Here is a 26187-nt window from a genome sequence, read left to right as displayed (position 1 = left end):
GGGGGTCATCGTCAAGTGACGGTGATGATATTTGAAGGATGGCCCAGTATCGCATAGTTCTGATAGACTAGACAACCCCTCTAACTCGTGAGAGAGTATGCTAAGTTAGTTGACTACCGGAACATAAGGTCCGGATTCGCCCAAGGCTCAGAGAATGCGGCTTCCTGATGACTGAGTGACGGCATATGGGCGACTCGCTTGACCTGTCTAGAAGCTTTGCGGTCCAGTTCATGAGCTACCTGGAGCAGAAAGAATGGCTCATTCGATGCTTTGTCATTCATCTGGTCAAATTTGCTGAGGATTCTCACTATCAAGCTCCAATCTGACATGACCGACGGCTGGTCAGGGAACTCGATGATGTTGACCAGCAAAACGATCAGTCCCGAAAGATTGCAGCAAGCATGAAGCCTGGTTACTGTGTCAGTCCGTACATTCTTGACAATCGAGGTCCAACTCACCAGGTCGAATACTCTGTTTCCCTCCCAAACGCTGCCAGTTCTAGGCCAAGCCTTGAATGCTCGACGCAATCGGACCATGCACTAGGCATTGGGCTGATCTCTTTCTGGTTGATCTTACCATCGATTCCATCATCCCCAGTCGGAATCACAGTTGGAGAAAGGTAACACAGCGCCCTGTCAGTCCATGTCTCATCAAAAGCAAAGGTCCCGTGGATCCTGTAGAGGCATTCGAGGTATCGGTTATACATGTTCATCACAAGATGAACTGAGATTGTCGAGAAATCTTGGAAGAGTTTGTCTGATCGCAGGAGCTCTTGTGGCAATGCACTACGCCAGTTGGAGAGCATTTGTTCGATACGGACCTTGGTCTCTGCTCGCTGCTCCTGCGATAGTCGTTGAGCTGTCCTGCTGTAAAGGAAGTTGTGCACTTTGCCCTGAATAATCGCCAACTCAGATCGAGCACGCAAGTAGTTGAACCTAATAGTCCCTGTGCATGACTCTAGTATTCCCATGTCATCATCTCCAAACTGGCCGGGAAGTTCAAGATCAGTTTCGGCATCGAACTGAGTGTAGGGCGCTTTGGCGCGAAGGGCAAGGTCCTATGCTCGTGGGTTAGTCGCTACATACAGGCAAGTTTCATGCGACAAGGCCATACCCTGTCCAGAATGTAGGCTATCCAGAACACTCGGCCACGTTGCGCTGATCCATCGGGATCGTCGGAGGCTCTCGCGGACGGCAACCCCATGCTCTGCGCTAGGCGGATGGCGCTTCCTATGAGTACTATTGCGAGCTGCGGATTCGTTGTTCCCTGAAATAGTATGATCATGCCCAGTAGAACCTGTAAGCCTAGAATATCATCACTCCAGGCCATCAACTCGGTCGTGACGGACTGTACGTTACTCATACACTGAGCCAATTTTGGCTGCTCGATCGGCACATCATCCATGATGCGGTATGTCATAGCGAGGACAAGGTTGATGGCAGCCCAAGGGATCAGATCTTTTCTTTCATTCTCAGAGTACCAGTCAACCGTCATTTTCATGAAAGATCCTTTGTCAAACAGAGGCATGTAGCAGCCGTAGCTGTCGAAGTATCTCTCCAGTACGCCCATTACTTCCTGAAGTGGCGGCAGCTCAAGCTTTCCTGTCTGGGCCAATATGGCCCCTGTGGGAAACTGCGGTGAAATGCCAAGGCAAGGTAAAGTCGTGGCTTCGTTCCACATGTCTGAGGCTTTGTACACGCGGATCTCGGGAAAGTTCTGGAAGTTCAAAGTGGTTGCATTGTGTGATGCACTTCCGGATGGTTTCTCGGCGGCGATTTGGTCCAGTCTTGCTTCAATGTGAGTCAAGCGTGACTCTATTGTGTCGTTCCTCATGAATGTCAGTATGGCTATTCGCTGAGTTCGGAAGGCATCCGTATACCTGTGGAGAGTTGAAGATAAGTCAGCCGGGCTTGTTTCACTGGCAGGCGCTTTTCTTCTACTCGTAGTAGCCGGACTTTTAACTTCGGTGATGCTGCAATCGACCCCGTACAGCTTGCAGTTTGAACAGGTTGGCTTGGCTAAGTCACACTTGATCTTTCTCGACACGCACAGATCGCAGGCTAGGACTTGTCAGCTTTGAACAATGTCTCTTGTTATGTTCCGTACCCTTGCGCCTCCTCGCATGGCTTGCAACCCTCATGACTGATGACGGGGGATTGAAGACCTGCAGTAGTGTGAAGACGGAAATTGGGTTTGATTTGATACGTCACTACCTAATGAGTGTTATTGGTAATCACGCCAACTGTTCCTCTTCGGCTCTTCCAGCACGGTGGCTGTAGCTAGGTGACAAACTCCGACGGAAGAAGGACGGGTCTATCACCAATCCTCATAATTGGGTTAGTGGGTGAGAGTGTGCAACAAGAAGCAATGCTCTCAGCAGTAGTCAGCCAACTGCCGTGTCTCTTGTCGGAAATTTTGCCACAGCGCATCGAGTCGGCACTATCAAAAACAGTTAGCGCCTGTTGCCCGCGGAACTCCGCGGCCGAGATATTGATGAGCCGCCATCTACCGCGCGCCTACCATCGCTACTCGATACTTTTCAGGCCGGTTCATGCAATCTAAGCTTGGTCTGGGGATCATAGGTCTTCCATCTTGCGGTTCGCCGAAGTCACCATAGGCTGAAAAATTAAGGTAAGTCGCTCCCCCTATCAGAACGACTGTGCTGCTTCGCGGATACTTACTCGAGCAAACCTTTACAGATGGACAACAATACCGAGTCTAAATCCTCCTCTACGCGCAGCCTCCTTACAAACTTCAGTCTCCGTGGTTAAGCGTTATGGTGTAAGCAAGGCCATGACAAGAAGCGCTCCCCGAGATGATATATAATCCGAAGAAGCGACCACTGTTGCTTCTCACTGTCAGGCTTCACCAAACCGCCACTACCTCCCGCTACAGTCAACTAGAACAACTTTGCACCTTGCAGCCATGGCTACTCCTTCGTTCCCTCAACATCCTTCTTCAGCCTCTTACGATGTCGTCATCATAGGCGGCGCAACGAGCGGCTCAGCTATAGCATGGTTTCTCGTGTCGAACCCTGATTTCAAGGGCAAAGTTCTTGTTGTCGAGAAAGACCCATCTCTTGCCTACTCTGCAACTCAGGCCAGCAATAATTGCATGCGTCAGCAATTCGCGACCGAGATCAATATCAAGATAGCTCAGTATGCTGCCGAATTTGTCAAAGACTTTCGCAAGAACCTCAAGTGCGAAGATGGCGACGGCATTCCGGATATTTCTATCCGCAACTTCGGCTATCTGTATCTCGCGGACACTTCCGAGTTTGCCACCGTTCTTGAGAAAGATCAAAAGCTTCAGGCTAACTGTGGTTCTGGGACTAAGATTATGTCGGTGGATGAGATAGCCTCCAAGTACCCTTTCTTGGCTCTGGATGACATCAAGGCGGGCAGTCTCAACACTTTTGATGAGGGTGCCTTTGACGCCCTTGGTATGGTCCATAGCTTGCGCAAAAGAGCTCAACAGCTTGGGGTCGATTACATCAACAATCAAGTTGTTGGAATGGCTCGCGTCGGCAACAAAGTCACTTCCGTTACTCTCAAGACTGGAGAGAGCATCAGCGTTGGCAATGTTGTCAACGCCGCAGGAACCAGAGCTGCTGAGGTCTCGCGGCTTGCTGGTATAGATCTCCCGATTGAGGCTCGCCGCAGATACACCTACATCTTCTCTGTCGATGAACCTCTATCTCAGGATCTCCCGCTCACCATTGATCCTACTGGTGTTCACATGCGATCATATAGAAAGAAAGATTACCTCGTGGGTTGTCCTCCAATCGGCCCTGATGTTGCCGTCAACCCCGAAGACTTCAGCTACGCGGAGGATGTATGGAACCTGAAGATGCTACCTGTTCTCAAGAAGCGAGTTCCTCAGTTTTCCACTGCAAAGGTCACGCACTCGTGGATGGGCCACTACGAGTTCAACACTTTCGATCACAATGCCATCATCGGACCGCATAATGGAGTTTCCAACCTGTTATTCTGCGTGGGCTTCTCTGGACATGGAAGCCAACAGGCTCCCGCTTGTGGACGAGGTGTCGCAGAACTCATCACGTACGGAGAGTTTCGCACTCTAGACTTGTCGGCTTTGGGTTATGGTCGGATTGCTCGCAATGAGCCTCTGATGGAGCGAGCTGTTATTTAGATCTGTAGAATGGTTGAACGTTAGAACTCTTCATACTGCATTGCCAACCCATCATTTTGTCTTCTTGTCCAGCTTGACGTTCGTGAGATCGTTGCTCTGTGAAAGCTGATGAAGCCCTTCTAGCCACAGAATAACAGGAGTCAAGATAATTTCTGGCTTGTTTAGCCGCGTTTTTTTGTTACAGTATCTCCTGGTTCGATGCTTCCATCCTCTCTTCCTTTGCATTCAATAGCTTGGCTGTTTGTCGGCTGTTGCACATGATCCGAAGCATGCCCATCTCCAAGATCTGCCTATAATTTCTCCAGTCATGAACATTGACAGATTGGCTACTGCTAGTCCACGGAACTCCCTGGCGTTCTAGACTTTACCCTGATTTGGGCAAGCCGATGTCGTCATTTGTGTTTGCGACAATAGCCGTGAGGATACGAAGTACGATAATAGCCGCAGCGTCTTTGTAATCCGTTGTCACTCAGGGCGTCGGGGACACTTTCTAGTATGGGCGGCCCTGGATTACAGGGCCTACCCCGCTAAACTGTTCCTTCAACATGGCGCGAGAATAGCCGTTTGTTGCAAGAGCTGCTTATGAAGCAATCCAGTTGCGATAAAACTTCTTGTTTCACATGTTGAACATCGTCGCAAGCAGTTAAATATTCAAACTTCCCCTCCTCGAAAGTGAGAAACACCAAACATCAATCGCAGGCTTCTTCCTTGACAAACATCAACCATGACCAAGATCTTCCTGTTAGTTCAACCCCGCACCCACTGTAACTTTAGCTGACCCGCTGGAAACAACACAGTACCGGCGCTACTGGCTACATTGGCGGTGATGTCCTCCATACGCTGTTGAAGTCGCACCCTGAATACAAAGTTCGGGCCTTGGTTCGCGATGCTTCGAAGGGAGCAGCCATAACCAAGAGCTATAGTCAGGTGCAGCTCGTGACTGGCGGACTTGACGACACAGATGTTATTGCACAGGAAGCCCAGGAAGCTGATGTCGTGCTTCGTACGTTAACATCCTTGTCCCCAACCCTCCAGCATTGTACTGATACTCAGTCTACAGATCTCGCGGCCACTGGCCACTTGAAGAGTGTCCAGACCATCTACGAAACTTTCTCGAAAAGGCCTGACAGTGCGAATCCTCCATATTACATCCAAATCTCAGGCGCGAGCGCGTTGGCGGCTGGTGAGCTCGCCGACAAGTCGCGAGTCTTTGGTACAGGCAGTGATGTCATCTACAATGATCTCACTGGTATCGACTCAATCAAGTCGCTCATCAAGCAATACCCAAGCCGCGCAGTGGACAACTATATCTTTTCCGTTTCGGAGCAAACCTCGAATGTAAAGACAGCGCTTGTTGTTCCTCCCATCATTTACGGGCAAGGTCGTGGTCCCGGCAATCAGCGCAGCATACAAATTCCCGGGCTCGCCAAAGCGACATTGGAGCGCAAGAAGGGTCTGCAGGTTGGCTCTGGTGAAAGTCGCTGGGGGAACATTCACGTCGCCGATTTGAGCCGCATCTTTCTCCGCTTGGTTGAGAAAGCGGTTGAGGGCAATCAAGATGAGAACATTTGGGGAGCAAATGGACTCTTTTTCACGGGTGCTGGAGAATTGGTGGGTTTTGCATCCCTAACTGAGCAAAACTTGGTGCTAACAGATTGGCTACAGTCATTTGCCGAGATTTCACGTCGCATCGCTGTCGCTGCAAATGACTTTAATCTCATTCCGACGACAGAAGTTGACAATCTCGATGCAAAGGAGATAGACAGCATCATTCCCCACGGTTCTGTCCTGTTGGGAACAAACGCGCGCGCCGGAGCTGATCGGGCTCGAAAGATCCTCGCCTGGGAGCCAGAACATGAAAGCTTGGAAGAGTATATCCCAACCACAGTAATTCAAGAGGCCGAGGCACTTGGCATTAAGGGTAAGAATCCCAAATCCAAGCTTTGAGCTGAATACAAATAATAATGTTGATCCGAAATAGTCGAGCAATGGAGACACTGAGTGCAATGACAATGCTGTGATAGCGGGGTGAAGCATCGCCACAAGACAGCGCGTGAGGGTCGCAACGGAGTGGGCGAGCGGTTTATGAGGGCGAATGAATGAATGAATGAATTGAGATTTAAATTTGGGTAGTCCAGTGATTCCTTAATGACCCGGCGCTCCTTTTGCGTGATCGTTGCTGTATGATCGCAGAGGCCAGTCGAACTTTGTGCGTTGAATGGGCGTCGTGAGTAATCACTTAATTCAATTCAACATGCCTCCTAAAAGATCAAACAACGGTCAGAATAAACGGTCTCACGAGGGGGCCTAAAATGGCCATCCTGCGTCTAAAAGCGCCCAAACCAATGACGCCCCAGCAGCGGAGCAAGGCGAGAGCTCTCAGGTCCCCAGAGGTTCGCGCAAGCGTCACATTCCCCGGGGCCCGAAGGGATAGGCCATGATGCCCCAATTCATGCCTCGTGAGTGTGCAGAGTCAAAAGCCATCGAAGCGATTCCTATGCCTACACGATGGATCGCTGCCATTGACGCTACGCCTGGTCGCGAGATGACTCTGGGCAGTCGCAAATGGTGGGACGACCATGGCCCTTGGCTTGATGCTCATAAGAAGGCCCTTAAGCTCTCTGCTGCAAAGTGGAAGATGAGAGACGAGGCTATGAAGCAAGATGATACTGTGCCTGATGACGAAGGCGCTGATGATTGGGACTTCATCTGCATGCCCATTCCTCGGATTGAACGACGTGGCGGCGATGATGATGATGAGGATGAGGACGAGGAGGAAGATGAGGAGGAGGAAGAAGAAGAAGAAGAAGAAGGACGAGGCGAGACTGGAAACGATGCTGAGAAAGACGGGGAGAAGAAGCCCTACGACAAGCTTGCATCACTTCACCCAGAGTGGCCTTGGTTTTTCACCATGCGCGGTGTTGATCGTCATACGTGGTGGGAGCAAGAATGTCTCAAGCGCAGCCCGGATGACTTTGACTTGTACATCTACAACGACTTTGGTGGCTACGGTGCAATGGAGGTATTGGAGAACATCGTGAGTACCTTGTATATGCATGATCCTTCTAGGCTTGACTGACTGGTTCAGATTGCCCAGTTCAACCTTGTCTTCAAGCCAAAGTCCACCTATCGCGATTTCTGGCCTGAAGTTGAAGGATTTGCCATGATTCTTCGTGGCAGTTTGCTCGAATACGTCAGTAAGTTCAGGTTTCATCCCAAAGAAGAATTGTCCTTGCTGACCACACAGTGATCGATGATGGTGAAAGAGTGCAGGTGACTTGCGAGGTTGTTGGCGCCCTCATCCTCGCTACCATCGAGGCCCTGAAGAAGCAAGATGTCTTCAAGCCCGACTCAGAGATCCGCAACCTTGGCCTTGTTCTTTTCATGTTTATCCGATGGGGTCGCGAGCAGTCGGATTACGGCGTCGAGGAAGAGAACTGGTCTCGGATCTACAAGATCATTGATCTTGCCGAGGAAGCCGGTATCAAACTTACCGCACCGCATAACTTTGAGAAGGATTATTTTGAAATCAAAGATCACCGAGAGGAATGGGCTCAGAGGATGGGCAAGTGGAACAACGTGAAGTGGAAATAGAGTAAGTTTTCCCACTGTTGCTTTGAGAATGACAAGATTGACGGGTTTCCAGCTCAGAGACTTCAAGGACAATAAGGGGTCTACCAAGCTCGGGGGACACGAGTTTGATATCACCAGAATGAGCAAGGCTCAGAGACAACAACATTCACTCAGGTAAGTACCCCACCAACAAACTTATGTCCAGTTTGATAACCCTTTGTGCAGTGGCGGAGGTGACAACTTTCTGATGTGATGATCTATTTGAAATGGCAGGGGAAACTTGAGCATAAAAAAAGGGGAAGCTTACAGCTTTTGTTGGTGAATACATATTGGATATCAGATTGCATGGGCTACTATCCCTTGTGTAAGATTATTTGAATTTGAGAGGTATCTGTCTAAGCTCGTTTCTTGTTCAACAACTCCCTGGCCGTCTCGCATGACTTCGCAAGTTCAATGTTAGAAATCACACCAATTCGCTCGTTGATCTCCTGCTCAATTTTGGGAATATCTCTTCCAACACCCTCTGCCCTCCACTCATACGCATTTCCAACAAACCTACTGCTATCGACAAGCCATTGACCCCTCTCTCTTCTCGACTCATCATAAGCGGCAAATGCAGCCTCGATATCCGACAGATTTTGTACACGTTCATCGGCAAGAATTTCTGCCATGACTGCGCTATCCTCTATACAGAAACCAGCTCCGGCACCGTGATGGGGACTTGTGGCGTGGGCGGCGTCGCCGAGGATAGCTATTCTGCCTTTATAGAATGATGGGACGGGGTTGTCACCAAGGTCAAAGATGGCCCACTGCAAAAATCAGCATTTGGTTGGTATAGATGCTGAATGTTGGACATACCACACTGAGAGTCTCTTCTGTTAGCTTCAAAAGGTTTGTCACGGTGCTGTTGTAACCCTTGAAATCATCCAAAGCATCCTGGCGGCGCGCTGTCTTGGTGAGCCTTGTAGGATCACTCCACTCATTCGGATCTGTGCGGAACGCGACAACATTGAGCTTCTCGCCATGGTTGACTTGGAAGGTCAAGACATGACCATCTTGTCCCATCTGAGTAGTCAGTATCATGTTCAGTATTGCAGACGGGCTATGAACTTACGTGCATGCACGCGTTTCGCGCCCTCTCCTCACCGACAGCCTCAATGGCTTTGTCCATCGGGATGAGACCACGATAAGCATACTTGTGAGAATATCGGGGTCTTGCACATGGGTGGTTCTCTCCAAAAAGCATCCTCCGGACGCGAGATCCGATGCCATCACAACCAATCAGAGCATCGGCATATGCCGTTGTGCCATCGGAAAAGCTCATGCGAACCTTGCCATTAGGCTCTTCCACTGCGTTATCGATGTGTTTGTTAAACTGCACCTTGTCTGAAGGTAAAAGGTGAATAAGCTCGTTGAGAAACTGAGCTCTGTGAACACCGTTCTGGCCAAGAGGAGTCTTGATGCTGAAAGCCACCTTGTCATCCTCGGTGGTGCCGTCCAGGAAGTCAAACCAGGTCTTGCGCTTAGATTCCCAGCCATTCCAGGTGCAGACTTTGAGAAAGGCGTCGTGTACACCAGGATGGCACATCTTCATCGCTTGCACGGCATTAGGAGTGAATGAGACACCTGCACCAATCTCATGGAAATTGTCGGCTCGTTCATAAAGCATAACGGGGACATTTCGATGGTGAAGGGCGATAGCCAGAGTCAGGCCGGCAATACCACCGCCGACAATGGCTATGTCGAATGGCTTCGTGGTGTTTGACGAGATAGCCATGTTGATTAGTAAGTGATGATTAAAGAATAGAATCTGATTGAAGCAATTGACGCAAGGCCATGAGTAGTTGTAGGTCTTTTAATAATAAGGAGTGACGATGCTTTTGCTCACCCCATAAAGCTAACTAATCCCCATTCTGCCGTCATAGACGCATCCGACTCTTCCAGACCAAAACAACCAAGAATCAGCCAAGAAGTTGGGGAACACCCGGCTTCCGATCCCCACTCGCTGCTTTCCGACACTTTTGGAGTTTGAGCTCAGGGCTTCCTTTGCGGGGAATCTCCACGTTGCTTCCGCGGAGACTGACTCGGTAGTTTCTGAGTCGACCTTCTAGATCAAAATAAGCCGCACGACATTGGATGCGGACTGACTTTCAAGCTGGAGACACGGCACGTGGCCACTATCAGGTTCGGATGCTGGGTTTCATGAAGAGTTCTTGAGATATTCGGCGTAATTGACCTATCGGAGGAGGGTGTTCTCGGAAGCTAAAGAATGGAAGCCAACTAAGCTCCGTTTACAGCTAACAATCAAGCTTTGAAGGCGCAGAAAAAGAGCTGCAAAGAACATATCTAATACAAAAATGGTAGGTTGCAGCAGATCTCAAACATCTAGAACCGGCATTCGAGCAACCCATACCCCACGGGGGAGGAAAGGGGTTAGCTATACCCCGAATATGCGTTAGTTCAGTGACCCGTGTGTATAAAAGCAGTCCCGATAACAACCTGGGTTACCCCAGATTCTACTACATCATCTAAACTTTCTTTCCGAGATGTCTTCTAACCCTACCATTGTATTTGCTCCCGGCGCCTGGCACTTGGCCTCTTGCTTTGACCCCATTCGCGAGGCTCTTCACAGCCGGGGATGGACAACCGAAGCTGTTGAGTATCCATCTGTAGGAGCTGAGCCTCCCACCAAGGGTCTTGATGATGATGCCGACGCTGTACGGACTGTCCTTCAGCGTCTAGCCGATAAAGGAGAACAGATCGTCCTTGTTGTCCACTCATATGGTGGTTTGGTCGGTGCCAATGCTGTGAAGGGGCTAGGATACCGCCAACGCAAGGAACAAGGCCTTCCCGGTGGTGTCATCATGTTCGTGTACCTAGCTGCGTTCGTGACACCCCTAGGCCTGAGCATCAAGCAAATGCTCGGCGGCCAGTTCTTGCCCTGGATGAACCCCAAGGTAAGCAAGCCCAAGCATTCTCGAGTGCGGACCCTATTCTAATCATCGGTAGGGAGATTATGTGTACGCAGACACACCAGAGGAAGTCTTCTACCATGACTTAAGCGGCGATGCGCTCGAAAGCGCCATGAAGACGCTCAAGCACCAATCAGGTCGTGTTTTTACAGATACTGTCACATACGAGCCGTGGCACGATATCGAGACCATGTACTTCTTCTGTGACGAGGACAAAGCGCTGTTCCCTGTGGTGCAAGAGCAAATGGCAGGTATGCTCGGTCCGAATGCCGTGCAATTTCACTCAAAAGCATCGCACTCCGTCTTCCTGTCGAAAGTCGATGAGACAGTCAAGGGAGTTGAGTTGGCTGTCGAGGAGGGCAAGAAGAGAGCGGCGTAGGCCTTTCGACGCAGTATGAAGTTATTTTGAATTGAGATATCCTGTTAGTTTATGAAAACAAGTTTGTCATCATTAGATCCTAAATTGTATAAGGTCGCCGAGATCTCTACTCAAGCCAGGCATATGGAAACAGAGCGAAAGACTTTTCCGTTAAATTATAGCGCGTTAGAATGTATGAGCCTAGCTACTTTCAGACCCCTCAGAATTGGACAGCAACAAATCACAAAACGATGTTCCGTGAAAGTGAATAGGACGCTTAACACCTTCACCCTGTCTTATCAAGTGCGCGCAGCACTTGGCATCTTCATCGTACGGCTGTTGTTGAAAGTGAACTTGGCCACACTCTTCTGGATCCATCTGGTAAATAAGTCCTCTAATCTCAAGCTTTTGCATGTTTGACTTTGGGCTGCTGTAGAATTCGAAAATAGGCTTAAAAGGGTCTAGCCAGTCCTATGAACAGTCCTCCGGGCCGAGTTTGCTTCAGAAAATTGAGAACGATCGACTCCTTTGTCTGTTGGGACCGTAACGTCAATCAACTGAGTTTAGAAAGGCTGGGGAGTTCTGAGGCGTATCGCAGGATTTTCCAGTTGGGGGAATGGAAGCCTTTCAGTTCAGGAAATCCGGGGAGGGGAATTCCAAGGGCTTGGTATGCAAAGTCTTGAAGTCGAGGACATTTCAGGACAAGTCTCTCAAGGCCAGTAAAATTGCATTCGTTTTCAGCTTCAACGCGAATTTGTGTCGCCAACCTCTCCCCCCCCCTGGGTCTCTGAAAGCAAACACCAGTGTTGAGATGTTGGTGTTCAGAGATGTCACGGTCGCCAGCACATGCGTGATATCAGGCCTATCTCAGTCAATTACGTTGAGTTGATCGCTAGCCAAGTCAAAGAGCTTCATGTCTGTATCGTTGAACAGATCGAGGCACTGAATTTGAAGTTTAGCAGCAGCCAGTGATTGCATCGTTACGAAGATGAGCGTAATGGGGGCTTTCAATCAAACCAATCAGCTTGGATGTACTCGTCCAAGGCTGAGAAATCTGTAGCACTCTGTTAAAGCCTAGATGAGGCCAATCCATGTCGAGGTTCAACTTCTATGAATACGGCAAGAGACGTAAACCGTCAATATTCAATACGCCTCATAAGAGGCAATTAATCATGTTTAAGGTCACATGTCATATGTGCTAAGACGAAAGGATTGTGCCTCAAGATTGTCAATTCAAGTATCTGATTCTGGGCGAGGCTTTTATTTTCCATCCGTGACATAATAGTCAAACCATCCTCCAAGAAGTGAATACGAGTGGGTGTCTTAGTTTATTTGGTAACACCATCGACGTTGATGCAGCGAAGGATGCGGGCAAGAAGTCTAACAGGGCTATGAAATCTTTAGCACCGATTTGGAATCATGCAGATAGCGATTTTCTTACCAAAGAGCGACTTCATCAATTCCAACAACGCTGTTGACGTCGAGGTTTGGGAGGCAAACGCTGATACCAGTGATCTGGAGAAGACACTCAGGGTCGAAGACAGTTGGGACCTGTCGCTCCTTCACCTGAGGAGTAGCAGCCGCGGCGGCGATAGCAGGTAGAGCAAGGATGATTGAGGCCTTCATTTTAATGGTTTGGGGGGATCTGAGAGATCTTGAGTTGAGTGATTGTTGGATTGTTGTAATAGAAGAGTGGATTATGAGTGACGAGAACGGACTGATGAGGAGGGATGAAGGGGGGTTTTTATAGATATCCGAGCTCTCAAGAATCGAGAAAAGCAGTCCCTCAAGGCATCTCTACTCCCGGCTCAGCGACCAGATTCTTTGTGAGGGTCTGAAAACCACAGGTCATGAGAGGCTGGCCAAATTCCTCAGACAGTCGTCATCTAGCGGAGTTGAATCTCACGATAGGTACACTACCTTCTGTACACTATTGGTAGTCCCAGAATGTCATTGTCGTCTCGTAGCCGTGCGAAGACGTAGTGTTGCCCGGGCTCAACGTCCTGGCGATTAAGTTTGTCTTACCGCGTTGGGCCGGAAGCATAATTGTCTGGTATGTGATATCTCAACCTGGCAACTTTCATGACAACTCTTGCTATTCTGAGACTTGCCGCTGCCATTTATGTCAGAGGCGTCTGTCAAAGTAACAACAACGGTTAATATGATGGAGATCAGGGCAAAGGGCTGTTCTGAATGGACCGGACCATTCACTGCTTGGCCCTTGACTTGAACATCGTCGAGGCGGTGAGAAGGATTTGGGATGAATTCAGAAAATGAGGTTTCGACAAATTTGTTTCCAAGTCACATTGACATCAGCTAAGGTTTCAAGCTGCATCTACAATCAAACATCGCTTCCTTGGCTACCTTGAGCTTTGCCAAGTGTTGCATGTCTTCTAACAACTGTTTCTGTTGCTGCGGCAGACTAGTGCTCGCTCTGTAGAGGGACTGCCTTTTGAAAACAGAACTTTACTCAATAACCTGCTCGTAGATCTCCAACTCCCACAAGATATTCTAGTTGTGAGACAACAGCAGGATCCCCTTTCTTCAGCCGCACGTCAAGCGGCAAGTACCGATCCATTCTTGCCATCCTTGCATCAGTCTGATCGACACCCAGGAGCAAACGTCTTGTCTCAACGTTGAACATTCCATAGTGACAGCTTCTAGGAGATGAGTGACACAGTATAAGTGATCTGCAAGCCGTTAATTATTCCCGAAATAGGAGGGCCGACTGCCTGCTGATCTCTATCGACTCGCATACAGCACGCGACTTGAGGGATACGAAAATCCTCCTGCGGGGCATCCATCATCCCTTCATCGTAACAGGGCGCAACACCCCTCCCTTGACGATCTCATCACAACCAACATCAATGGGGTGAGACATTCGTCAGTGGACTGCCAATCATGGCAGCTCCGCACCAAAATCTGCAAGTCGTCCAAATAAGAAAATGCGGGAGCTGCCATGGCAGCCTGTACTGTCTCTTGGCTCACAAAACCGGAATGGAGCAGCTTTCGGGACCCCAATGTCTTGGATCTGTGGATATCAGTGGTGCGGATGTCGGTCAAACGGAGTTCTCTCAGCGGTAATCCGAATGTCAGCTTGGCACTGACCAAGTGCGTTAGGGGGGCTGTCAGTTGCATAGCCTGTCGGGATCTAGATCGAGCGGCCCGTTGCGAGCGGAAGTTTACTTAGGAAGCTAATATGAGAGGCTGGAGGCAAAGTTAGTCCCGGCTGGCAAAGTTTGTATTCTGCACGAATCGCACCTTGAGTTTTCAGCCAAGTTCCGAATTGAGAACTTGAGCTCCATATAATTAAAGGACCTTATGAGACCTTTCATGCAATATGCCTCAGACCAGCAGGTCTGGACTTGGGCGCAGTGGGGACGTACTTTCAGCTCCAGCTACCATTTTGTGATGCCAGCCAATAGCTCTCCCCTCTCTCCTGGTCATTTGATGAAACGGGATGATGCCCCCATCAATGTCTCTACTGTTATGTCACAGTACAGTATGCGGGGAAACTTGGCCGTCATACCCGCCAATGTCTCTACATGAGTTGGTAGGTAGTCTGAACATGCTGCATGGTCGACGAATGTGACAGCTGACAAGTGGCAGAGAAACGGCTAGCTGTAACCTTAACTCCATAAAAACCTCCGACGGGTTGAGAGTGTTCGGATGTGATAGGCGATATTTACGGTAGACGTACGGAACTCTACATCGATCGCCAACATTCATTGTGATCTATCATTTTAAGGGAGCGTGGGGCTAAGAACAGGCCGATGACAGATTGCAATTATTCAATCGATCGCTTGAAGACATATGCATCTTGATGATCTTGAATGATATACACGCACTCGTGCCATGTTTGGGTTGGGCCAACTGATCGAAGCCTTGCAGTTGAGAATAGCCTGTAACTTCGGCTTGATGCAAGAAAGTACTTGCAGAACTCAACAAAATTACTCAAATTTATTTCAAGTTAACGGAATCGGAGCTACTGCTCCATGGGCGTCGCCGATCAGCTTCAGAGTGGATACAAGGATGGGGTTGGTGTGCCATCGTCAGTTGGAAATTGAAGTCTGCACCCAACCTCGCCGTGAGATGACGGATCAAGCTCAACAAAGAGTTCTACCTGTCTACCCATTAGGTAACTGAAATTCCCGTCCCTAGCCACTGGAAGGTGAATCGATACTAGGAATATGAAGGAGAGGTTGGAAGTAGCTTATTTGTTAGTGTTTCATTTAATGGTTCCGCTCATAGTGACAAGATAGAATTGAAGCTTGATTGCTTCCCACTAACCGAGTAGATAAGTACGGCAACGCATTCTAAATTTGCAGCAATATATGTAATAAGAATACACTTCTAAGGATATGTTAACCACAAAATATCTGAAATGATTTTGGAGTAAACTACCCTACAGTTGTGCATTTTCCCTCAGCCAACGTAGGGCTGCTCCCGACTGCAAATGAGGGGGCTAGTAAGCGCTATTGGGAAGCTATCAATGAATTACTTGGTGCGACCGGGGTGAACCATGGAAATACTCGTATGCTTGGCAATACTAATATTCAATCTTCATAAGCCAGGTCATCAATACCGGCACATGTATCCGAGAATACATGTATATAAACTGGCTGTTGCGCTGCCCGTGACGGGTTTGTGTTCCTTACGACGTCAGGTAAGGAGGAATACATGCTGCAGTGCTGGACAAACCACGTACGGGGCTTGATAAGGTGTCACACGGAGTTAAAGGGCTGTTGTCCGTTGGAAATTGTGCAACACGGAATTATGTCAGAGGCATGGCTTGTGCGATGAATGCGAGGCAATATTCAGCATTAGTTTTTCAGGTTACCAATAAATGAGCAGCTGAGATCGGTCATCTGCTTCGCTCATAACAAAGGAAATGACGTAAATGAATACAGCGAGGATCTCACGTAATCGCAGATTGATTGATTGATTGATTGATTGATTGATGAATCAATATCTCGCTCGGCGAAAAAAAGTGCGCAACGCCGACCGGCTTATCTAGAATTATCCGCAAAACCCACGAAGGAGTGAATCCTTCCAGTCACATTTTTACATTTTCAGGTGCTAGTGGGCATCTTTTGTAATCACAGTTATCTTAGCGCAAAGTCGGCGTGTCGGCCACGTCGCGACGCGAGCTGGCCCCGATTTTTAGCTGCTAATGATCGCCCTGACCCCTACGCGAGCCCCCCATAGGGTTTAGCGTGTGATTGACTCAGGCCTCGCTGCTCGGACTTGTCTAGATTTCCGACCTACGACGGAGGAACTCAAGAGTCCAGAAGATGCGGCCATGGTAATAGCATGGCACCATCCATCAGATGGATCTGGCTATTTAGATATGCAGGCGTCGCACGATTGTTTTAATTTCGGATCCGTCAATTACTTAGACAGATAAACAAAAATAACTATTGGTCTCCATTAATCGTGGCCTGACCCTTTAAAACCCTTCCTTCAGCCCCTGCATCTCAACATCACATACCCCTTTCGTTCAGTTCAACCTTCAGCATGACAGTCGATCTAGAACAACAATCATCCTCCCCTGCTCCCACGTTACACGACGAGCCGGCCGTCATGGAGGACACGCAACGACATGGCATCAACTCAACAACATGGCACGGCCGAAGAGGTCTTGTCGTCAAGATTCTCACAGGAGTCATGGTCGCCATTCTCGTCGTATTTCTCGCCGACCTTTCATACGTCTTCGGTTCAACATTCGAGGTCGGTAATCGAGTATCAGGCCTGAAGATTCTAGTCGTCGACTATGATGGTGGTGCTGTCGGAGAGTCTGTCGCCAGCGCATACAAGAACTTCCAGGACAAGACATTCCCTACACTTGAGTTTCGATCCGCCGATGACTACCCCGAGACAAAGGATGTCAAGCATGGCGTCTGTCACGCCGATTATTGGGGTGCTATCTACATCAACAAGGGCTCTTCTGATAAGCTTGCTGCTGCTTATGAAGGCGGCTCTGCTGCTGAGAACTACAACCCTGCCGATAGCATCACCTACATCTACAACAGCGCCCGATACCCCACTGTCGCTTCGGGATACTTGGTACCCAACTTGCAAAAGATCATTGGGGCTGCTCGAGGTACCTACTACCAGTCCCAGCAGGGTCGATCCGCCCTGCGAAGTGTCAACAGCAGTGACCCAGCTGCCGTCGAAGCATTTCTCAACCCCATCCAAGGTACCGCCGACATCATCATGCCCACCAACCAGGGAAGCCGAAACCTGTACAACACCATCAATATCGTCATGGCTATCCTTGGCCAGTTCTTCTACGTCCTCGCCATGAACGGCATCTATGACAAGTTCGGCCTTCACAAGAACATGCGCATCCGCGATCTCTTCATCATGCGTTTAATCAACGGCATGGTATTCTGTGCACTTTTTGCCTTGATCGTTACAGGCTATATCTGGGCCTTCCGCGAAGACTGGGATGTCTCTGGTGGACAGTTTGCCCTATCTTGGTTGACGTTTTGGCTTTTCATGGATGTCAACTTCCAGGTACTAGAAACTCTCATTGGAAGCTTCATTCCCATGGCTCTCACGCCTTTCTTTCTCCTCACTTGGTTCATGATGAATGTCGGCTCTGTCGTCTTCCCTTTTGAGCTCACAGCTGGATTTTACCGCATTGGTTACATCTTCCCTGCTCATTCATTGTGGATTATTCTCATCCAGGTTTGGTCTGGATGTGGTAACTCCCTTCATATTGGACTTCCTATTCTCTTTGCTTGGTTTGTTGTTGGGCATGTGACAGCGTTCTTCGGGATCCGAAAAAGATGCTTGGATCAGTTGGAGAATCTCAAGACTGCTGAGGGCAAGCAACAATAAAGGAACCACTTGGCTAAGTGGGAGGAGTTTTCCTAAATGTGTATTTGTACGGATTGATGACATAGAATTTGAACATACCCCTCGATAGACTACATATATAATAATTATTACACACAATTTAGACAGTCACAATAGTTTCGAATGTCTCAAGTGCATGATGAATCCCGCAGATGAGCATTGTGCATCTCCCAAGCGAGTATCTAACTAGGTTACAAGACGAACTTTGAGCTTGTCGCCTTTGACAATCTCTTCCTCCTTTGTCATCAGTTCAGGAAGATCCCAAGTGAGGTTGATGTAACGCCCAGCCAGCCAAGGTCGCCGTGCCGATGCCAAATAAACCAAAGAGTTGGCACAAAGTGCAGGAGTGTCAACAAAGGCTTGTTCCTATTAGCAACTGATCCTAGCGACTCGAATCAACAGACTGACCTGCTCGAAATTTCTCAGGAATTCCCTCGATTCCTCCCAACATCTCTGAAGGAGAATTCCCAGGATGAACGCTGTAAGAGACTATTCCTTTGTCCGCGTACTCGACCGAGATGAACTCGGTCAACCTGATAAGTGCTAGCTTGGAGATCTGATATGAGCTTAGAGTCGGCGACACAAGATGAGCTCCGACGCTACTGATGTTGATGATAGTCTTGAGTTCCGACTTGACAAGCAGAGGGGCCAAGGCTCGTGCCACAAGATAGGGTCCATAGACATTCGCGGTGAGGGTCTGCAACCAGTCCGCAGGCTCAGACTCAGGGATAGACACCATTTTCATGAATGCTGCATTGTTAATCACGATGTCAACATAACCGAATGCTTCGTCTATCTTCTGCGCCAAAGCATCAACACTCTCTGGAACACCAACATCAGCCTTGATGGTAAGGACCTCTGGCTCCGGGTGGCCGGCTTCATTCGCCGCAGCTTTTATAGCTTCAGCTGTTGCCGACATGTCGGATCTAGAAGCGACAACAATACGAGAGGTACCAGCTCGTGCAAAGGCTGCACACATGGCTCGGCCATAGCCTCGAGATGCCCCAGTGACGAGTACTACCTTGTCCTTGAAATTGAAGTTCTTTGGGTCGATGGCAGGATAGGTGTCGGAGTGCACCACTGAGGTAACCTCATAGTCACCTTCATAAATGTTAATTCATGCATAAAAAGAAGCCATACAAAGAGGGCTTGCTTACCAGGCCCTTCAAGAGGATTGTGGGTTCCTTTAGGAGGAGGCATTATGAATACGCGAGATATAATGTTTTTGTTTCAAAACTGAGATAGACAAGTAGTTTGTTTCGAGTTCTCATGCCCAAGATAATGAGGCATCTTATATCCGTCCGTCGTAACAGGGCCTATGCAGCTATTACCAAGCTTTGGTGGACTTCGCCGCAGGCGGAATTTCCGGTCAGCCACTGAAGCCCTCCCTAGCCAATCGCTTGCAAGCGAGAATCCTCAGCCAAGGCTTTTGATCCTCTCAGCATATGTCATTGCGGATATAAAGCCGATGGTGCAGCAATTCGGACTTTACAGAATTCTCTTGCCAAGGTCCTCGACAACAGTCAATTGAGGGGCATGCTATCTGCTTGGTAATTACAACTTCTCATATTTGCAGAGATGATGCCGGGTCATTTACGGTAGCAATCCCAGCCAACAACTCTTCCCAAGTTTCATCTTCCATCAGACCAAAGTCTAACACTGCTTCAGGCTGCATACTTCCTGAGCCAGTACTTGAGAGATAGCCTTCCGAGCTTCCTAGCTCGGAAGAAGAGTTCTGTCCATCGCTCCCAATAGAAAAGCTCAAAAGGCTTGGTTCCAGTCTTTTCGTTTCCTCATACGCAACTGCCACTGCCCATATCATACCCGAGAATCCGAGCATGATGTCTTCTTCATTACCGATTTTCTGTACTTGAGGTGACAGATTCTTGAATTTTCGTTGCAGCCGCTTTGCCTCGCCCTTCAAGTCAGCCACCCTCTCAACTGTCATAGCGTCGTGAACTGGAGAACTAATGGCCATGAAAGGGGCATTGTAGGAAGCAAGTCCTGCCTCTCTAAATATCTCCGATGATATCTTGCTGGCATTTGAGAGACACAAGAGGCTTCTGCAAATCTTGGCCGTTGTGTAAAACGTGATGTACCAGAGCTCTTCGTCTGGATAGGTTATGACGGCATCGTTCAACGACTTGCAGCTTCGAATTAGGTTGAACAAGATGGAAACCCTGGTACTGGTTGAGGAAGACGGATTATTAGTTACGAAGAGGTTAGAAGTCGATGTGCTGTCCCAAAAGTCGTCATGAAGTGAAACTTCACCGAGTAAGGTATCAAGCAAGTAGACCTCCATTCTTATAGCAACTATCAATGACCTTTAGTTAAGACATTGGCCTATTGTTCTTGGAAGTTGACTTACGGTTGTTCTGGAGATCCAGAGGAATGGAGGCTTTCAACAATGCAGATTCGTTATTGAGGGTCTGCAAAGCCATGGCACTGACAAACTCTCCCCTCATCCCTGAGTTTTCGAGATCGTCGTACCCAAAAGTGTCGCATATACGACGGCACATTTCGCTTATACGGACAAAATGGGGAATCATAAGGTCACTAGGGTATTCTGCATTGGCTAGAAGGCGTTCCCAGCTTTGCTTGATGTATCCTGTATATGGCAAAGCGCCACGAGTCCGAAACTTGATAGAAACCCTGGACTATTAGTCTGCTTCTTGGTGAGGATCCGCAACCTTCCTATACGTACCAAGATGCCGTGCAATATGTTCCAAGCAAAGCCCGAAGTTGCTCTGCAGACCGTGCGGCCTTTCGTCCAGGGGCTGTTTCGTCTGGCCCAAGATCGACTTTTCGTCTCATATTATCAGGGTTCTGATCGAGCCCGAGGTTCTGAACCAGTGAGACACACAATTGTGCGATTGGGACAATTTGCTGCTTCTCGTAGCTGATGAAGAAATACTGGTACCATGACAGGTAGATCAAGAGACCTTGCAGAATTTCAAGAGTGCTCTCTGACTGCATCAAAACTCGCTGGTGTGCTTGGTTGCGGATTTCTTCACCGATCTGGTGCTGGATATTACAATTGTCGAATTTCATGGTTGCCACGATGCACATGAATAAAAAGGGCTTGGTAGCTCTTAGAGAAGCGATCGTAGTATCAGAAGAGATTGGAACGAAAGGGAAGTGTTCGACCGCTTTGCTACGATAGTTGTCAAGCAAGCTCTGCGCTTCAGGCAAGCTGAGAAACCCACGATCGACAACATCTAGCGTCCCCTGAAGTGTTAAGCCTTGAGATATTGGCAATTGGCCAAACAGGATACCATTCAGTGCATCCATATCGAGGTCTCCAGCAGCTAACTGTGCAACGAAGCCACTCATAGGCGTACCATGAGCTTGGGTGCCAAGCAGAGCCAAAACTCTACTCAGCCGCTGCTCGAGGAGCCGTGCACGACTAAGCGATGTTAATATATCTGAATAAAAGCCCTTGTTTCCATAGACATACGAGGAGCTGGAGGGACTCTTTCGCTTCTCCACCACGTTGAGATAAGTGCACCGCTTACCAAGCCGATTACACCGCTGGCATTCGTCAGATGAGAATGGCAGGCATTTCGATTTGACAGAGGTGCAATTGACACAAGCTCTCCTTCTCACACCAGAAACTTTAGAAGAGGTACTAGTCGACATTTCCTCTTGTCGTATTCTCAATATCTTGTCGTTGATCACTAGTGGTAAGCCGGGGAGATTATGGAGTTCCTGGTGCCTGTCAGATTCCGATAGCTTTCGGACTCCGGAGTTTCCGTCTGGCCAACAAAACTTGGATGTAAGATGACGTGAGCCAGCATGTAACACCCAATAAGCATAATTCTCAATTTTTATCTAGCTTGATTAAGATCTTATCGCAGGCTAAATGACGTTTGATGCGTCCAAATTGGACGTTTTTGTACAATGTTGCGAAGCTGTCTGCTAGCTTGTTTTCTTATTGATCAACTCATCAAACACAAGCATCTCCTCAAACTTGTTAGCCACTGCATGAACCTGCACTTCAGTGACTATCAGAGACAGGGCCAAAGATGAAACCTGTGAAAGCCTCTTCGGCTGCAGTGTGATGCTCCCCAGTCTAATCGATTCCTTGCAAGAGGCTCTGAGAGTCCCCTGCTGCAGTAGCATCCTTCCGCATCGCCAAGGGCAAGAACCCTTGGGCAACGTCGCGGAAAACTGGGTAACAAAAGCACAGGGTTTGCCTGCAGTGGACACATAAGTAGAAGTAACACCGCCACAATTGGTCCTGCGAGTCTTCTAACAGTGCCAACTCGAGCGTGAACATTCCATTATTGAAGAATGTCGTGAATGGAGCTTGAGGGTACTTGGCATAGAAGCAGAGCACAAGGTCTTTGAGCTGGCTCACTGAAGCCACGTATACTGCTTTTGGATGGCTATCCGGGGGATGTCAAAGATATGAGTCGCGTTGACCGGGGGGTTGTGATGAAAGGCCGAAACATCATGGTGGTACCACGTGGAATTTGGTGCTGTTTGAGGGTCAGATAGGTGCGGCTTGACACTTACCCAGTAATCACTGAAATGCCATTACCTCAGGTGGACAGCCATCTACTGGCTTCATATGACTGTCCTTCGTGCAAGAGTAAATATCATCCTGCAGTTTCACGAGTTGTCACGACCGACGGTATGACTGGATACATAAAACGGGTACTTATGAATAAATAACTATCTTCACTTCTGATACCATCCACTGCCTACAGCCTTTGTCTTGGCAGGACCAACGTACTTCTTTTCGTACGTAGCAAACTTCTTACTCGCCGAAGATCCTTTGGCATCAGGGAAATCGACCTTGCAGCCAAGAGCCTTGTATCCGGGAACAAGAGCATCCGAGACACCATTGACAATCGACTGCAAGAGCCTCATGGAATTGAAGAGCTCAGCAGGGAAGTTGGCGAAGATTGCATTATACAGGAAGCAGCTCAAGCCTTGAGGATCTTTGGGCAAGTCCAGTGGACCAACAACCCAGCTACCGTCAGCGCCAGATCCTCCCAAGGCTGGCTGAGCGTAAAGATACACATCAAGAATGCCGCCAACTGCCTCAGGAATAGTCATGGGTGTAGCACGTCGGTACCAGCCTTGCTCCGGAATGCGCTCAGGAACATGGGTGTACTCAAGATCTTTATCCTTCCAAGCGTTCTTGCGCTTCGGCTTGGCGCCGTAGAAAGAGGTGATAGAAGCTTCATTGGCAATACCGCCCGCGCCAATGGTACCATTTGAGAAGAAGCCAGGAACGAAATAGTACGCTCCCATGACAACTGCGGCACTTGGGAGGTTGAAATAAAACTGCTTGTTGGCAGCCTTGGAATCTCTGTATCTGTTCTTAAAGTGTTCCTTGATCGCATCGACGTTATAAGTGCCATCACCCTTGGCAAGAGCCTGTTGGTGCATCTGCTTAAAAAGCTCGGACTTGAATGAGATGTTGTCTCCATTGAGATAGAAATCTTCACGTGTAGCAGACGCGTCGCCTTCGTTGAACTTTCCTGCACACATCATTAGTGTCTGTCATGGTGTATGGTCTTGAGATTGATCGCTTACCATGTCCAGCGATACCGGATGGCTTGCCAAAGATCTTGTTCAGGGCGCCATTTGGAAGGCCGACACGGTCATCGGGGCCCCCAATGCTCATCTTCTGAGACAGAATATCACCACCATCGACAGCACCACCAACAGCCAAGAGAGCGGAAAGATCTGCACCCATATTGAAGAGCTTTGCAGTGCCAGCTTGGATCTGACCGATCGTAGCGATACCGTTTCGGGGGATATCTGTTAATTATCAGCCGCCTATTCACCAGTCCCTCAATTCTTCAGCTTACATCCGTGGTTGGCCAAAGTGTTGAGACCAGGGCAAGGGCCTCGCTGGTCAGTTTTTACCGGTGCCTTGAACGGGTGCGAGGCCTCAGGGAACTTCTGCAGACCCTTGACGGCTTTGTTGGTAGGAATCAGGCCCAGGACATTATCAACGACAGCTTCAACGGTGCCTCCAAGCAAAGACACGACGCCACCCACGACGCCAGTCTTGAGCTGTCGAGGCTCACTGCTCTTCTCTTCTTGGCTGACTTGGTGCTCTTTCAAGCGTCGGTCAATCTCTGCACGCGCTTCCGGGTGGTTGAGTAGTGCATCTAATCCCTCCGGTGCCAACCAAGGGAAAGAAAGAGCCGAGGGGGCGCAAAGCGCGGCAATGAGAACAGAGAAACGCATGTCGAAAACCCAAAGTCAATCGCGTTGCAAGCCATGCACCTTCTGAATGGCGATCAGTGTAACAAGAATCAATTTTGGGCATTATATAGGCGGTTTGGAAATCCACTAATGGATCTCTGCCTGAATATGCTTCGAGAATGCTATGATGGCATCTGACGTACTCGAAAACATGATGCAAAGCTTGGTGAACTAAAAGAGACTTCTACAGAGAAGTAATTTGTGCTTTTGCTGGCCATTCTGCCATTGTAAATACGACTGGCTGTTGTGAGGGATACTAAAGTCAAACTATCGATTTCCTAGGTCTATTCTGGTAATACATCCTGGCCAAATTTATAAAAGGGTAAAGCTCTCCGGTCCAGCATTGTCGATCATAATGAGAATGCGGAGGATTTCAAAAGACTCTCTGATGATTGGTCCTAGATGGTGATGGGAGACGGATCCAAATGTTTCCTTCCTGCAAGTGCAGGGGATGTGACCCAGATTTTCCTGTCTTGCGCCGAGAAACGCTCCAAGAAGAGACAGAGTGACGATCCTATCATAGATCTGAGAACCGATTCCTTGGCTGAGGCTCAAATGTGGGTTCGATCATTGGGGCAAAAGTGACAATTAACAGTTCTAACGTGCTCAACTCTAGGCAAGACAGATATCGTCATCAGCGTGAAGTCGACTAGCTCTCCCTTGCATTGGCAATTCGATGATATGATCTTGTTATTCCTGGCGAGAAGTTTTATCACGACTGAGATCCTTTTTGTAGCTCGTCATATTCTGCTGCAAGAAGTTCGAACGATGTATCATTGCTCTGTAGGGTTTTTCATCTAAACCTGAAAATCTCGCGTCCAAAAGTTGGGTACGGCTCCACTCCTCGGATGTTAGCAGATCCGTCCTGACGGCTCCTTTCTTTGCTTCCAATTGGCCTTGATGAGGTCCGATTCAGCTACGAAGCTTGACGTTGATATGCGATCATCTTGACGTTGAGCTAGGACAACTAGTGCTCATACTCGGCTGAGAAACGGGTTTACCATTGAACCTTATGAGGAAAGTCTTTTTATTTACACCCTTTTCTAGCTTTTAACTTTTCAGCTTATATCGAACTTCAAGTGCTATGTCGAATATTAATTGACTTGCTTAGCTCTTGTCGTAACCTACTTGGTGGTTTACAGGCAAATGATGTTAAGTCATCTTGCAATCCTTTGAGAGGCTAGCACGAGCCTTGAACATATGCTGTATAGAAACATTGCAAAGAGTTTAACTCTAGTGCCAGTGGCTCACGATTTACCACCCTGGGTAACTTTAACTTCCACGCGGATCCAATACTGTCAACGCGCTTATCACCGCCATTAATCGTAAACACATCAATCGGCAGCTGCCAGACTGCTGCCAAGGTATAAACGATAAGAGCCTTACTGGGTTTTTTCTCTAAGTCCTAAGTATTATTTCAGTCATTATTAAAAACTAATAATCTTTTTATTATATAATATAAATAGAGGCAATTATCTAATAGCTATAATTATAGTATTTATAAAACTATAAGGAAATTATCTATAGGTAAATTAATATAGTTTAGCCAGAATTCGATATTGAAAAAATCGAGACTAGGTAAAAACCTGAAATCAAAGAATAAGAAATTCCAAAAAAAGAAATGCTTCATAGCAGCTACTGGTTTCGATCCAGTGACCTCCGGGTTATGAGCCCGGCTGGGATGAGTTAGTACGAATTTTGAATTCTCACTGTGGAGAAGAACATACCGCGCTTCCACTGCGCCAAGCTGCTTTGCTTGAGGCTTATGTAATAGCGGTGGATTGAATTTGAATTATATACCCAGTACGGTTCTGCTGGCCTCCCTTCGGCCACTCATTTGCTTCTCGCTACAGGCCTGCGCATAACGACGTGCAGAACTTATTGTGGGCTGGCAACAAAAACTCTACTCCCACTCTGATTGCCAGTCGCCATTTCATTGTTGATTTCCTTCGTTTTCCGGCTTCCTCAGTTCCCCTGGTAAACATTACAGGTAACCTACAAGAGTTGAAACTGGCTATTTTTATCCAGGTACAGAGCTTC

General features: G+C 48.3%; 11 protein-coding genes, besides 1 other annotated feature; 5 read left to right on the top strand and 6 right to left on the bottom strand.

The window, feature by feature from the left end:
• Positions 1–113: 113 nt before the first annotated feature.
• On the bottom strand, positions 114–2140 carry FFUJ_10669 (related to transcriptional activator Mut3p; the record flags this gene model as incomplete). XM_023569479.1 has 5 exons in its annotated part: positions 114–408; positions 459–1057; positions 1114–1828; positions 1880–2060; positions 2107–2140. 5 exons carry the CDS (start codon positions 2138–2140, stop codon positions 114–116), a joined length of 1824 nt encoding a protein of 607 aa, XP_023436689.1.
• Positions 2141–2925: 785 nt separating this feature from the next.
• Positions 2926–4152, top strand: FFUJ_10668 (probable glycine/D-amino acid oxidases (deaminating); the record flags this gene model as incomplete). The annotated part of the gene is made up of 1 exon (XM_023569478.1): positions 2926–4152. The coding sequence occupies one exon, from the start codon at positions 2926–2928 to the stop codon at positions 4150–4152; it is 1227 nt and encodes a 408-aa protein (XP_023436688.1).
• A 724-nt stretch (positions 4153–4876) lies between these two features.
• FFUJ_10667 (related to nucleoside-diphosphate-sugar epimerase) lies at positions 4877–6099 on the top strand (the record flags this gene model as incomplete). XM_023569477.1 has 3 exons in its annotated part: positions 4877–4893; positions 4950–5155; positions 5213–6099. The coding sequence occupies 3 exons, from the start codon at positions 4877–4879 to the stop codon at positions 6097–6099; spliced, it is 1110 nt and encodes a 369-aa protein (XP_023437226.1).
• A 493-nt stretch (positions 6100–6592) lies between these two features.
• FFUJ_10666 (uncharacterized protein) lies at positions 6593–7978 on the top strand (the record flags this gene model as incomplete). XM_023569476.1 has 5 exons in its annotated part: positions 6593–7189; positions 7241–7349; positions 7400–7731; positions 7799–7899; positions 7951–7978. 5 exons carry the CDS (start codon positions 6593–6595, stop codon positions 7976–7978), a joined length of 1167 nt encoding a protein of 388 aa, XP_023436687.1.
• Positions 7979–8120: 142 nt separating this feature from the next.
• FFUJ_10665 (related to salicylate 1-monooxygenase) lies at positions 8121–9502 on the bottom strand (the record flags this gene model as incomplete). XM_023569475.1 has 3 exons in its annotated part: positions 8121–8534; positions 8584–8790; positions 8840–9502. The coding sequence occupies 3 exons, from the start codon at positions 9500–9502 to the stop codon at positions 8121–8123; spliced, it is 1284 nt and encodes a 427-aa protein (XP_023436686.1).
• A 769-nt stretch (positions 9503–10271) lies between these two features.
• Positions 10272–11076, top strand: FFUJ_10664 (uncharacterized protein; the record flags this gene model as incomplete). XM_023569473.1 has 2 exons in its annotated part: positions 10272–10682; positions 10735–11076. The coding sequence occupies 2 exons, from the start codon at positions 10272–10274 to the stop codon at positions 11074–11076; spliced, it is 753 nt and encodes a 250-aa protein (XP_023436685.1).
• A 1307-nt stretch (positions 11077–12383) lies between these two features.
• FFUJ_10663 (uncharacterized protein) lies at positions 12384–12681 on the bottom strand (the record flags this gene model as incomplete). XM_023569472.1 has 2 exons in its annotated part: positions 12384–12444; positions 12497–12681. 2 exons carry the CDS (start codon positions 12679–12681, stop codon positions 12384–12386), a joined length of 246 nt encoding a protein of 81 aa, XP_023436684.1.
• Positions 12682–16572: 3891 nt separating this feature from the next.
• Positions 16573–17901, top strand: FFUJ_10662 (uncharacterized protein; the record flags this gene model as incomplete). Its single annotated transcript, XM_023569471.1, has 1 exon — positions 16573–17901. The coding sequence occupies one exon, from the start codon at positions 16573–16575 to the stop codon at positions 17899–17901; it is 1329 nt and encodes a 442-aa protein (XP_023436683.1).
• Positions 17902–18105: 204 nt separating this feature from the next.
• FFUJ_10661 (related to peroxisomal short-chain alcohol dehydrogenase) lies at positions 18106–19119 on the bottom strand (the record flags this gene model as incomplete). XM_023569470.1 has 3 exons in its annotated part: positions 18106–18278; positions 18328–19020; positions 19077–19119. The coding sequence occupies 3 exons, from the start codon at positions 19117–19119 to the stop codon at positions 18106–18108; spliced, it is 909 nt and encodes a 302-aa protein (XP_023436682.1).
• A 364-nt stretch (positions 19120–19483) lies between these two features.
• FFUJ_10660 (related to cercosporin resistance protein) lies at positions 19484–21558 on the bottom strand (the record flags this gene model as incomplete). XM_023569469.1 has 3 exons in its annotated part: positions 19484–20232; positions 20288–20571; positions 20624–21558. The coding sequence occupies 3 exons, from the start codon at positions 21556–21558 to the stop codon at positions 19484–19486; spliced, it is 1968 nt and encodes a 655-aa protein (XP_023436681.1).
• Positions 21559–22602: 1044 nt separating this feature from the next.
• On the bottom strand, positions 22603–24129 carry FFUJ_10659 (uncharacterized protein; the record flags this gene model as incomplete). XM_023569468.1 has 3 exons in its annotated part: positions 22603–23411; positions 23467–23694; positions 23745–24129. The coding sequence occupies 3 exons, from the start codon at positions 24127–24129 to the stop codon at positions 22603–22605; spliced, it is 1422 nt and encodes a 473-aa protein (XP_023436680.1).
• Positions 24130–25776: 1647 nt separating this feature from the next.
• Positions 25777–25899, bottom strand: a tRNA (transfer RNA-Undet(???)).
• Positions 25900–26187: the final 288 nt, after the last annotated feature.

The sequence above is a fragment of the Fusarium fujikuroi genome, chromosome FFUJ_chr10 (assembly GCF_900079805.1).
Source record: "Fusarium fujikuroi IMI 58289 draft genome, chromosome FFUJ_chr10".
NCBI classification, from domain to species: domain Eukaryota; kingdom Fungi; phylum Ascomycota; class Sordariomycetes; order Hypocreales; family Nectriaceae; genus Fusarium; species Fusarium fujikuroi.
Note: the sequence above shows the minus strand (reverse complement) of the source record. Positions and strands in the feature narration are given on the sequence as shown.